Raw genomic sequence first — 13,785 nt, 5'->3', positions numbered from 1 at the left:
ACACAACATCCGTTAGACCCCAGCTACTACAAACTGCAAAAAGCAAAGCACGAATATGTGGCTTTTTATATATGTCACTTTGCTTTTACCACCCCCCCGTTCATGTGAGTAGATACCATAATAAACGTGCAACACAGAATACAATACAGGTAGGGAACAGATTCGTGCCCCTATACCTGTTATCTGATATGCATTCTGTTTATATTTTGTATAGGCCAGGAGCTGGAGTCATTAAAATATAGTGACTATCATTCCTCCAGCTAAAGTAGCATACATCATTAAAGTGTCAACAGTGTCTGATCAGTAGTTGTCGCACTTTTGAGTCAAAAGGCAGTGGGTTCAAATCCCACTTCAGACACTGAAAAGCTAAAGTGAGACTTGAACCCTGTGCTGCACTGCTAAAATTACTATGAACCATTAACCACGGTGCTGCAAGAAATCCATGGTACTAATTCTGAAGAAAAGCAGAAAAGTGTACATGGTGCTCAGTTCAATATTTGATCTTTTGTCTTGCAAGTCTTTCTTGCTTGCCTGCTTAATTATTCTAATAAAATGCAATTTAGTTCATTAAATATGACCCTAAACTTAAAGCACCATTTCAGTCTCATTAATCAGTTCCATTTTCTCAGGTTAGCACTGCCCATTCTAACAAATGGATCTATCATTTACTGACTTCTATCTTTTAATTTTCCTCAGAGGAGAGCAAACTTCATATGTAGGCATGTACTTCATATTATCAAAATGATAATGCCCATAAAAGGGCAAACAGAGTAACATAGTAGAAACACAGTCAATAAAGAATTAAAGAATCATGAACTAGTATCTCTGTGCATGTTCATTTATCCACTAGTGTAACACAGAACATTTGAGTACAAGCATAACTGAGCATTTGGAGTGTGTACATGAACATCTGCACATGACGGGCAAATACTGTATACACTTACATGCACGTAAATGACATATTGATATACACAAACCTTTAAACGTCTTTTTCTCCAGCATACAATTGCCAATTTGAAAGCTAACACTGTCTAAGCTTTGTTGGAGAAAGAGCAGGATGTAACAGTGAAAATCTAAGCTTTTTATTATTCTCTCTTGCCTTCACAGTGTATCACTAACTGGCATAGGAACCATTCGATTGAGAGTTCACTACATTTACCTGACGACGTACTGAGTTTCAGCCGAAGTCACCCTCTCATGCAGCAAGCTGTCTACCCAATGAATGGTCAGCCAAGGATGATAACCAGAAATGCACAGTATTCCAAAATTGTCGCAGTGCAAGTGAGCTCAATGGATGGAACTTATGAAGTTCTCTTCCTCGGAACAAGTAAGTGCACCTGCTACCTTTTGAATTAGTTTTCTTAGTGAGTAGTGCTAGAAGCAGCTGGGAAAACAACAGATATTAGTTGGAATCTCAAGACATCCTGACAACCTAACAAAGTGAAGATTGCAGGTGGTGTTAGGAATCTGCAGGCATAGGCTTGACTGTGCCTCCTTTTGATTATTTTTGTGAAATAACCTTGCACCGAACCTTTTGATTATCCTTTGGTTTGGAACTGATGTTACGGCAAGTACCAAACTTATTTCTCAGACTAGGACAGTGGTAGCATTATTTGTCATTGTACTAAATTATTTTATTGAAGGAAATTTATACCTAAGTGACCAAGGGCTTGACTTGATCGTCTTCTGCAAAATTCTTTAGTGAATTTCATGCTGTCATTTTCACTAGCATTTTATATAAATGAATTATTCCACATGAACTTTAAGGCCAGTAAAGGAAATCATCTGAGGATGATTAGACCTCCAACACTGTGCAGAAACGGGTCCCAACTGTTCTCCCACCATTTCTTCATTTGGTAAAATGGTGGTTGTCCATTATGTCCAACAATGACAGGAAAAGAAACATGTGCTGGAGAGTTTTTTAAAGTAGAAAATTCGTTGCACTGGGGTAGATCCACTCCCTTGACCTCAGAAATCCAGGTTCAGTGGTATGAACAAGCATCACAAACTGGGCTCTTCCTTGGTTGCAGTGGATGACCATGATGTCTTCTGTGCCTCTAACACTTTGCTCTCCATGGGGCGTTGCAGTACTGCCTTCCTGGCTGTTGTATCTCACTATAGATTTCATCTGCCAAGTCTGCCAGAGTTGACTTTGCATGTTAGGACAAGCATGTCCCTATCTCACCAGGGTATGAGGCCTTCGGCTGCCCTCACATGGATTAGTCCACCTGTCAAAGCAGTGTACCTGGGTGTGGCCACTGTCGTGATCAAGTGGCTGCTTGGAGCCACAACTGAGAGCTGAGTGTCTAGCGAAGGACCAAAGGTGAGTGAGCTGCCCCACAACAAGTCCCTTCACCAGAGGTGCTGCCCCTCTCTGGACACCCCATATATCCCAATTTGGTTAAAACACTTGATTACTTACTTACTTACTTACTGCCTGATATTCAATTGGCGTTTAGGGCAGCGATGAAGGTCCTCCATCTGTCTGTCCATGGCCATCTCTATTGTGCCCCAGTTGAGGTTCAAGGTCTTCATTTCTGCCTCAACAGTACAGCACCAAGTTCTCTGGTCTCTGCATTTTCATCCCCCTTCGGCAGTCCAGTGAAGTGCTGTGCTGATGGCGGAGTTGGCTTCTCCTCTCTTCTCGTGCCCAATCCATCTCCAATGTTTCCTCATGATGGTGTGGCCATGTCTTGTTGGTGACACTAAAGGAGTAGGACGTGGATGGAGATCTTTCTTGGCCAAAAGATACGGATGATCTTCCAGAGGACGGTGGTGTGAAATGACAACAGCTTGACAATGTCCCTGTCTGTCATCCACCAGCAGTCTGACCCGTACAGGAGTGCGGATGGGATTCCTTATTCCCAGCATTGGAATGTTTCCTTCTACACTGGCAAGAAAATTTATTTTAACAGGACCATTTTTTTAAAAAAGTCATCAGCCATAAAGATTGGCTGGATAGCTAAATTATATAGCAGAAGGGGGTGGTTTGTGTGCACCTTCCTAAAGTCCACAATGATTTCCTTGGTCTTCGCCACATTCAGGCTTAGGTTGTTTTTCTCACACCAATCACCAGCCGCTCCAGTTCCTCACTATACTCCGTCTTGTCATCGTTCTTGATGAAGCCAGCCACTGCAGTGTCCTCTGCAAACTCGATGACACGGTTTGAGCTGGATCCTGTGACACAGTCGTGCGTCAGCAGTGACGTTATAAAAACATTAGGCTCTGTGTAAGACCTGGGAGAGAAAGGATGACTATTTCTGGGATAAAGGGAATGAGGTATGTTGTGGCATGAATGAAGTCACTGGAGAATAGTACTGGTCAACATGAAGCATCCTCTTTATTTGACAAAACAAGATGCAACAGGCATCATATTGAGCAACACACACAAAATGCTGGAGGAACTCAGCAGGCCAGGCAGCATCTATGGAAAAGAGTAAAGAGTCGACGTTTTGGGCCGAAACCCTTCGGCAGGACGGTAGGGCATTATCTGTATATTGAGACCCTTTCGATAGGAAAGGTCTGCTTGGGCCAGACCTACACAACTTTTTATATGGTAGAGATCAAAGACAAATTCAGGACAGTTCAAACAAATCTGTATTTACAATGCTTCCGTTGAACTACACCCCCCATTCTCACCACTCTCCTTTGCACCCATTCTACAGACACACACATACACGCAAATAACGGATTTCAATCAGTGTTGTCTACCCATTGTTCAGTCGCATTTTACATTTATCTTCAATGCACATTCAGATTTGAAGGTTGCTCACTGAAGACAATATTTGCTTTATGTCCCAACTCCAAAATCGTCCTAACAAGATAGAAAATGAGGCAAAGAACAGAACAGGTGTGAACAAATCATTTCACCACCACTGAGCTGCTACAGGATTGGTGCTAGGCCTCAGCTTATTAGTCTTAGCAAAGACAAGGTGCTTATGTGTAAAACATCAAGATCTGATGATGATACAAAGCTAGGTGGCTGTGTGGGTTGTCAGGAGGACCAAGGTAAGTTCAGTGAAGGAAACAAGCATGGCAAATTGATTGTTACGTATAATAACAAAGTGAGCTCATTGTAAAGGCAGGGAAAAAATTAAAAGTAGAAAAGATGTTTTTTAGAGACTGTAATGTGTTTATGGTCAGAGGAGATCTGGTTGTCCTTTTACATAAATCTCTGTAAGTTAACATGCAAACAATCAGAAATGTAAATTGTATATTGGGCCTTTTTGAAAGAGGATTTAAGTACAAGAGTCGAGGTCTCTTGCTTCAATTACTAGGGAGCCCTGGTGATACTACTCTGTGCTTGATTGGTCTCGTACTAAAGAAAAAAAGCATACTTACAAAGGAGGGAGTGCAGCAGAAGATTACCAAATTAGCTCCTGGAATGGGGAGAGATTAAGCAGAATGGTTTACTCTATCCAGAGTCTAAGAAAATGATTTTATTGAAAATGTACCAAATTCTTAAGGGATTTCACACACATATTGCTGGAGGAACTCAGCAGGTCAGGCAGCATCTATGGAAGTAAATAAACAGTCAACGTTTTGGGCCTAGTTTTTCAGGACTGAAAACAAAGGGGAAAGATGCCAGACGCCAAGGTTTGACAGGGTTTGAGGAGGGTCTTACAGTGTTTGACAGAGTAGATGCAGAGTTAATACTTTCTCTGGCTGACTCATCTAGAAATGGGGCTCACTATTCAGAATTCAGGGTCGGCCATTCAGGAAAAATAAATTTCTTCACTCAGAGTGTGGTGAAACTTTGGAATTTTTAAATCCAAATGGCTAGAATTCTCAGGTCCTACCACTCTCCTACATAGCAGGTATAATTTGCAGTGGCCAATTAGCTTGCCTTATGGGAGGTCTTGGGGATGCGAGGGGAAACTGGAGCACCAAGAGACAACCCATGTAGTCACAGGGAGAACATGCAAGCTCCACGCAGACAGCGCTGGAGGTCGGGATTGAAACCAGGGCACTGAAGCAGAGAGGAAGCAGCTCTACTAACTGTGCCACTGTGAGGCACCACAAACTGTTGGCAGCAGTGGTAATGCATACAGTAATATGTTTGTAACCTCATTGCCTAGTATATTCCTTTCTCTACCATTGCTATCAAGTCAGGAGACCAAACTGAGTTTAATGAGAAATGTAGAAAGACTTCAAAAGAATAGCAGCAAAGTTCCTCAAAATTGTGCCAACTTGATCAAACTACAACACAGAGTTAGTGTTGAACAGCAAAGACAGCAACCGGTCAGGTCAAATCTCAACAGTCCTGATCATCTTGATGTGAATGGTAACAGATAATTAAACCCTAGGGAGGAGGAAGCTTCTACAGCATCCCCATTCTTAAAAGTGATTCATCTGCAAACAAGAATGAAGCATTTGCAACAATTTTCATAAAGGAGTGATGTGTGAGTGATCCATCTTTACTTCTACATATTATCCCATATTATTACAGAAACCAAACTTCAGACAGTTAGTTGACTGTTCACCATTAAACCCTGAGAACACTGTGTACAGCTGTGGCAGTGTCACTCGACAACATCCTGTTCTCCAGCAAACTATTACCCATGCATCCAGCTTCCCGTCTCCAAGCAGCTGATGAATCCAAAGGAGCGGCAGAGACCAATACAATTTGGCACCAACAGTATCACAGGAATTGCTAGTCGGCCTTTAAACTCAACGTAGGACTGCCTTAGGGATGCCAGCTTCTGATTTTTCTTTGGAGTTTACTCCCAAAGCTTCCCCCATGAGTGGGTATAGCAACAGGGCAGCAGAAGTTAGAGGTCAGAGTTTTTTTTCTACATGAGTTGCCAACTATGGTTGATGAGCCCCATCTGTTCAGAGCAAGGCACCAGTGATCTGTCTTTGCCACTTCTCCCATCAGTAGAAACATTTTGCTGGGCTTAGTAACGAAGCCACATGTGAAGGCCAGGAGCTGGTCTTGGTTGTTAAAGGCTATTTGAGACACACGCCACTGGGAGCATTTAATAGGTAGTGGGAGGAGCTTATCCCCTCTACTGCGCTTGCTCCGACCACAATTGGCTATGATAACCTTAAGGAACAGCTGTTCCAGTACATCTACCCAATAAATTGGAAAAATTGCCCGGGTGCGTTCCATCCACAAAACACTTGACAAATCCCGTCTGTCTTGTTACATCAATGTAACAGAGAGATTCAGTTCTGTCAAGCAGCACTTATTCACTTGTAACCTCATTAAGTTTGGCTTATACTGGGGCGTACTTGGTCCGACATCCCACAATGGGCTTGGCCAAATGTGGACCACATAGGTGAACTCCAAAGAAGAGAAAGTGACTCCCTTTGATATCAATCACTCTGGTAAAACAGAAGTCAGCGGGCATCAAGAGGAATCCAATGCTGTGTCATTCATTTCATGAAGGAACATGGTTATGGCTGTTGAAGGCCAATAATCTTATCCCCACGATGCCATTGAAGTTCAATAGGGAGAACAGGCTTTGGAGAAGGATGACAGGTATCACCTCCATGTTCCTTACAGGTTATAAGCTATCCCAACATTACCATTCCTTTATTGTTATTGGAACTTCTAACCTAACAGCACCATGAAAATGCTTGCTGATGGGTGACAGTGTTTCAGGAAGAACCATCATATTCTAGTTGGAGGTTATCTAGAGAAGGGTAGCAAGGTCTCACCTTCCTAGTTGAATCACCGAAGGCTGATCTGTGAAGCTGAGTAATGGTGTTGCAGTGTCCTTTACTCTTCTGAACCAACTCTTCAGGTTCCATAAACTGTGCCTCTCTATCTCCTACAGATGATGGCCGTTTGCACAAAGCTGTATTGGTTGGTTCTCGCAGTTATATCATAGAGGAGAAGAAATTATTTAAAAATATTCAACCCATTCAGAATCTCCTTTACTATAAGGTATGAAAATAACCATAGGATTCTAATTTTATCCATCTGATTCTGAAGATGTGGGAAGGCAATCCAATGTCCAGTTTTTTTTTGCATAAGAACAGCTTTTTTTTTGTCTCATCTCACTCTCCTGGACTTGCTGTGAGGATAGAGTCAGCCTCTGATTATCTTTACTTGAATAAGAATGTACTCATTATAATGTCCATGACTTGCTGATGAAAGGATGGCCAACTTATTGCAAGTGAGATATTTAGAGATCAGCTACACACATGGGCAAAAGAATAACCTGGACTGAAACATCTGTCAGCAGCTGAAAAATCTGTAGTTTTGGTTGTAATTCCATATGGCTTCAATCAGGAATATCCTCAAAACATAATGAGTTACAAGGAAGTATTGAAATTCCTAAAAGTTCCATCTCTACAAATAGACTGATGGTTGGTGAGATAATTCTTTATTCATATTTGCTTTCCTTTATCTCCTCTGAGGCAGCAGTTCCTACACCCTCTGTCATTGCATACGTCCAGGTTCCCTGCAACTTATAAGCCATCCTGACCTTTATCATTCCTTCTTTGTAACCAGAACTTCCAACTAAACAGTACCCTGAATACACTTTCACCAGATGTTTCAGGAAGGACCATCATAACCTCACTGAAAGTTAATTATAGAGATGGACAATAAATTCTCACCTTCCCAATAATGCCCATGTCCCAAAAATGAAATTTGAAAACAAGAATTACAGTCAGTCTCAGTGGTCATGAACTGGTTGAGAGGGAGGGAGAGAGGGATGGAAAATATTATGCAGTGGCCATTGGATGAGGGCGTCGAAGTTCAGTGTGATGCCATTCAGTGGGTGAACAAGTTCAACACATAGAATTGCACCAAGGTCACGCACATCATGAGAAAAGTGATCACAAATGAAATAAAGCAGCAGGCCCCACCATAAACGGATGAGAGATTGTGGTGTGGTTCAGCAAAGATTATCTTTGAAATAGGTATCAGTCTGATCTGATTATATCTAGCATTTTCTGTTTTTATTTTAGTTATCAACATTCTCTTTACTCTTGCCCAGGGATTTCTTTATGTTGGTTCTCCCAGTGAAGTTACTCAGGTTGCAGAGGCAGACTGTGAACAGTACAAGACCTGTTATGACTGCATCTATGCCCGGGATCCCTACTGTGTTTGGAGTAAGTCAGCATCTCGCTGCAAGTTATACAAGAAACATTCTTTGAACAAGTAAGTACATGTTTGTCTGGTTCTAAAGCAAAATTAATGGCACAAAATTGAACCACATGGGAGAATGGGTGCATTTTCTATTATCAGTTATTCCCACATATCTAATACCAGACTGATTTAGCCAACCCAAAGACACCTGAGATTAGTAGAGTCGAACAATTGGTCTAGGAATGGCTACTTCTATTGATAACAGGTGTGAAAACTTTAACTTAGAAGAATCAGAAACTGGTTTAATATCACTGGCATATGTCATGAAGGTTGTTGTTTTGTGGCAGCAGTACAAATAAATGGTGCAAAAGGAGAGGAACAAAAATATGAGGGTAGTTTTCATGGGTTCATTGTCTATTCGGAAATCTGATGGTGGAGGGGAAGAAATGTTGAGTGTGTGTCTTCAGGCTCCTGTACCACCTCCTTGATGGTGGCAATGAGAAGAGAGCAAGTCCAGGGTGATAGAGGTCCTTAATGACGGATTCCACCTTTTTGAGGCATCGCCTTTTGAAGGTGTCCAAAAGGTGGAGGTTTAAAGTGCTTAAATACTGAAAATATTGTCCCATTTAATTAAAACTAGAAAATTCTGGGAAAATTCTGCAGGTCAGACACTGAGAAAAAAAACACTTAGTTTTGCCTGCAGAGTATTTCCTGCACTTCCTGCTTTTATTTCAAATTTCCAGCATCTGCAGCTTTTGATTTTCATTGACTGATATTTCACTGCTCCTCAAAAGTTGCTGGTCTTTGAATTCATGTTCTGCATTGGAAACTTTACAAGATAGAGTTGGCTTTAGCTACCAGCTTAAATGCTAAAGCCATCAGATGCCAATTGTACTTGCCCTTATCCTGTTCCATTCCAAGTCACTGCAATTATATTTTTAAATAGTTCAAGCAATTTCCTTATAGTTCTCAGTTATACTTAAACATGATTTCTGTAGGCAAGTACAAGTCAAGTACAGAAAGGGAGATTTCTCCTGTGTTCCTGCTGGGATTTCCTGAGTTATTCCAATATGGGATGGGACACAATGGAAATCCAACTGTTAAGAATGGGCATGTAGAGGTCCTGTCTGCCTTAATTGCAGGATCTCATTCACAGTATTTCGCTCAATTTCCCTCATTGCACTATTGCCCCCCGGCAGTGTTTCACAACAGCAGATATTTGGGGTTATTGAGAGGAGCCAGTGACTGGAGCAGGGAATGCTTGGGAGAGGTAGGAAGCTGTGGAAATGAAGAAGAGCTCCTTTCTTTGTTTTACATTCAGGTTCAAAGGTCCATTTAATATCAAAGCAGGTATCCATACCCAACTCTGAAATTTGTCTTCTCCAGACAGCCACGAAAGAAAGAAAGAACATTAAAGTCATTCTGAGAGAAACGTCAAACCCAAGTCCCTACACGAAAAAGAATGGCATCTCATTCTGTACAAAGTACACAGTGCAGTTTAGAAACTAAGAAGCACGATATTACTAATCAGTGCTGGCAGACTAATTCAATCATATAGCTTGGAAACAGGCCCCTTCGACTCACACCAACCATCAAGCACACACCTTCACTGATTTACATAATTCTACCAATTACCCACATACTAGGAGCAATTACCAGTGGGCAAACAACCTACCCATTCACACATATGGGATGTGGAAGAAAACCAGAATACCTGAAGGAAACCCATGTGCTTATGAAGTCAATACAGCACAGCACGATCTTGTCAGCCCACCCTATCCATGGCAGGTTTTTACACTAATCACATTTGCCCATGTTCGGACAATATGTTCCATAGAACCATAATTCATTTAAAGTGGCGTCATAAGTAGATAGGGTCTTAAAGAAAGCTTTTGGCACATTGGCCTTTGTAAACCAAAGTACTGCTTACAGAATTTGAGATGTTATACTGAAGTTCCATAAGACATCTGTGATTTGAGTACTGTGTGCAGTTTTGGTCAGCTGCCTGCAGGAAAGCTGTAAATATGGTTGAAAGTACAGACAAAAATTACAAGGATGTTGCTGGGTCTGGAGGACCTGAACTATAAGGAAACATTGAATAGGTTAGGACTTTATTCCTTAAAACGTAGAAGATTGAGGGGAGATTTGATAGATGTATACAAAATTATGAAGGGGTATAGAGAGGATAAATGCAAGCAGACTTTTTTTTTTACTGAGGTTGGGTGGGACTACAACCAGAGATCATGAGTTAAGGATGAAAGATGAAATGTTGGAGGGGAACATGAGGGGAAACTTCATTCAGAGGGCAGTGAGATTATATAGCGAGCTACCAGCACAAATGGTGTATGTGAACTCAATTTCAATGTTTAAGAGAAGTTTGGATAGGTACATGTATGGTAGGGCTATGGTCCCAGTGTGCGTCTTTGGGACTAGGTAGTTTAAATGGTTTAGCACAGACTAGATGGGCTGAAAGACCTGTTTGTGTGCTATACTTTTCTATGACTCTCTATTTTTCTATGCCTTGCCTAATTAAATGTCGGCTGAAATATCAGAAGATCCAGGCCATTACCATCAATGTTCATGACACCATAGAAAATGTGCGAAGGGTAATGAAGGAAAGTCAACCACTGGGGACAATTATTGGACAGGTATTGGAGAATATATATGGTTGAGCAAGACAGCTGGGGTTGCTTCTTTGGTGAACTGACTGCTACACCTAGTGGCTGAAATACTACTATGCATGTGCTTTTTATAATTTATTGTTGTAAAATATACATCCAACTTGAGCTTTTTAAAAATCTATTTTCCATATGTGCAAGTCGAAACTGCCCATGATATTGTTATTCATGGGACATATGTATTACTGGTTTAGCATCATCTAATGCCAATTCAAATCAAATCAAATTTGAAGCTTAATTATCATTCAACCATACATAAATACAGCTGAATGAGATAGTTTTCCTCCAGGGCCAAGGTGCAAAACAAACACAGCACATTCAAAATAGCAAGCAAAAAAAACATAGTCATGCAAAAATCATATATGAGGGGTGATTGATAAGTTCGTGGCCTATGGTAGGAGGGCTCAATTTTAGAAAACCTAGCACATTTATTTTTCAACGTAGTCCCCTCCTACATTTACACACTTAGTCCAGCAGTCTTGGAGCATACGGAACCCTTCTTTGTAGAAGTCGGCATTTTGGACCTCCAGAAAGTGGTCCACAACAGGGGTGATTGATAAGTTTGTGGCCTAAGGTCGAAGGAGATGAGTTATTAACTTAAAACTTTCTGCATAATTACTCAAAGAGTTGAACTGCACGTGCATGTGATGAGAGCTGTATAACTCATCTCCTTCTACCTTAGACCACAAACTTATCAATGACTCCTGCTGTGGACCACTTCCAAGACACCGACTTCGACAAAGAAGGGATCCATATGCTCCACGACCGCTGGACTAAGTGTGTAAATGTTGGCGGGGTCTATGTTGAAAAATAAATGTGCTAAGTTTTCTAAAATTGACTCCTTCTACCCTAGGCCATGAACTTATCAATCACCCCTCGTACATATGCGTTTTTTTCCCTAGTTGCCCATGTCTTGCCAAACTATTTCAAAAGGCATTTAAGAGGCTCCACTGCGGATATGATTTATTTGATTCAGACGGAATAAGGATTGTTGGTCATTATTTAAGTAGGTGTGCTTTCACATCAGTCCAGTAATGTTGTTGTCATCGTTGCGGGCACTAGATTTTTAATATGGTTATTTACGGATACCAGGCTAATAACTTTACTCTTATTGCAGAGGACCGTTGGGGACTCGCATTCCAAGGATTGTATTTCTGATAATGCAATTATTCAGCACCAGTAAGAAGCTCTGTTTAATCTCTGAGTTAACGGCCGCTGATATGTTGACAGGATTGGATCCTTGTAATTGACAGAGGAGACACTTGTATCATGTTTGCACAAGTCTGAGATTTGGCTACAATTCTGCACCCTCTCCTCTGGTACTTTAGAATTTCAGTCATTATCACTCAGAATCAGGATCAGAATATCAGTGACATGACATGAAATTTCTTGTTATGACAGCAGTACAGTGCAGAGCATTCAACATCTATAAATTACAAAAACAGTGGAAAACAAGGTAGTGTTCAGAAATCTGATGGTGGGGGAATCTGTTCTGAAATTATTAAGTGTGGGTCATTAGGCTCCTGTACCTCCCCCGATAGTAATAACTAAGAAGAGAGCATGTTCCAGATGGTGAGGGTCTCTAATGATAGATACCACCTTCTTGAGGCACCGGCTCTTGAAAATCCCTTCGATGGAGGGGAGAGTTGTGCCCATAATGGAGCGGGCTGAGTCTATAATCCTTCCGCAGCCTCGTTTGATCCTGTGCACTGGAGCCTCAATAGCAGGCTGGGATGTAACTAGTCAGAATGCTGTCCACTATCCACCTATGGCAATTTATAAGAGTCATTGGTGACATACCAAATCTCCATAAACTAATGAAATAGAACTGCTGACGTGCCTTTTTAGTGAATTCACTGAAAGCAGTATCAGTATGTGTAAACAACAGGAATCTCTTACTAACTCTTCCTTCAGTTAGTCCTGACGAAGGGTCTTGGCCTGAAACGTCAACTGTACCTCTTCCTAGAGATGCTGCCTGGCCTGCTGCGTTCACCAACAACTTTGATGTGTGTTGCTTCAGTATGTGTAAGGTGGTATGGCTACTGAAAAGCTTCTTATGATACTGAAATAGACTCCATAATAATGGATTGAATCTGGATATTTTTGTTCTTTGCAGTGACTTCTTACAAGACATTAAGAAAGGCAATGCTGCAGAATTGTGCCCACCACGCACAGGTAATAGTGGTACAGAGGCTGCAGGAATATTATCCAGCAAAACCTGAGATAAATCATGGTCCCAGACATATACAAGGATTAGCTGTCATGCTGATAGTGAATGGATTTGTAGTGACTTAGAAATCTGTCCTCAGAACCTGGTTCTAATTCCAACCTAGCTGGATGGCTATGATCCATGGGAATTTGCATTAAGACCATAATACATAGGAGCAGAACTAGACCACTCAGCCATTCCATCATGGCTGATTTATTATCCCTTTCAGCCTCATCCTCCACCTCCTTGCCTTTGATGCCCTGAACCTATCAACCTCTGCATTAAATGTACTCAGCGACTTGGCCTCCACAGCCAACTGTGGCAATGAAATTCAGAGATCCCCACCCTATAGCTAAAGAAATTCTTCCTCATCTCTATTCTAAATGGATGTCCCTGCATTCTGAGGCTGTGCCTTCTGGTCCTAGACTCAAACACTATAGGAAACATTTTCTCAACACCCACTCTGTCTAGGCCTTTCAATATTTAATAGTTTTCAATGGGATCCGCTACCCCCCTCCCCACTGCATTCTTCGAAACTCCTGCGAATACAGGCCCAGAGCCATCAAAAACTCTCATACGTTCACCATTTCATTCCCAGAATCATTCTTGTGAGCTTCCTCTGGATCATCTCCAATGCCAGCACTTCTTTTAGATTAGGGGTCCAAAGCTGCTCACAATACTCCCAAATGCGGTCTGACCAATGCCTTATAATGCCTCAACATCACATCCTTGTTCTTATATTCTAGTCCTCACGAAGTGAATGTTAACATTGCATTTGCCTTCCTTACCACCGACTCAACCTGCAAGTTAACCTTTAAAGAATCCTGCACAAGGATTCCCAAATCGCTTTGCAC

General features: G+C 41.5%; 1 protein-coding gene across 2 annotated transcripts in view; it reads left to right on the top strand.

The window, feature by feature from the left end:
* LOC134349389 (semaphorin-4C-like) overlaps positions 1–13,785 on the top strand; it is an 82,017-nt gene that overhangs the window by 63,739 nt on the left and 4,493 nt on the right. The window contains exons 10-14 of one of the 2 annotated variants that reach the window (XM_063053613.1): positions 1,108–1,327; positions 6,783–6,892; positions 7,953–8,116; positions 11,840–11,901; positions 12,839–12,897. In XM_063053613.1, coding sequence (XP_062909683.1) covers positions 1,108–1,327; positions 6,783–6,892; positions 7,953–8,116; positions 11,840–11,901; positions 12,839–12,897 — 615 coding nt within the window. The remainder of the gene's footprint in view (positions 1–1,107; positions 1,328–6,782; positions 6,893–7,952; positions 8,117–11,839; positions 11,902–12,838; positions 12,898–13,785) is intronic. The other variant, XM_063053612.1, reaches the window with a different exon arrangement.

This window comes from Mobula hypostoma, chromosome 7, assembly GCF_963921235.1.
Source record: "Mobula hypostoma chromosome 7, sMobHyp1.1, whole genome shotgun sequence".
NCBI lineage: Eukaryota > Metazoa > Chordata > Chondrichthyes > Myliobatiformes > Myliobatidae > Mobula > Mobula hypostoma.
The sequence above is the reverse complement of the archived record's forward strand: the minus strand, read 5'-3'. Positions and strand labels throughout refer to the sequence as shown.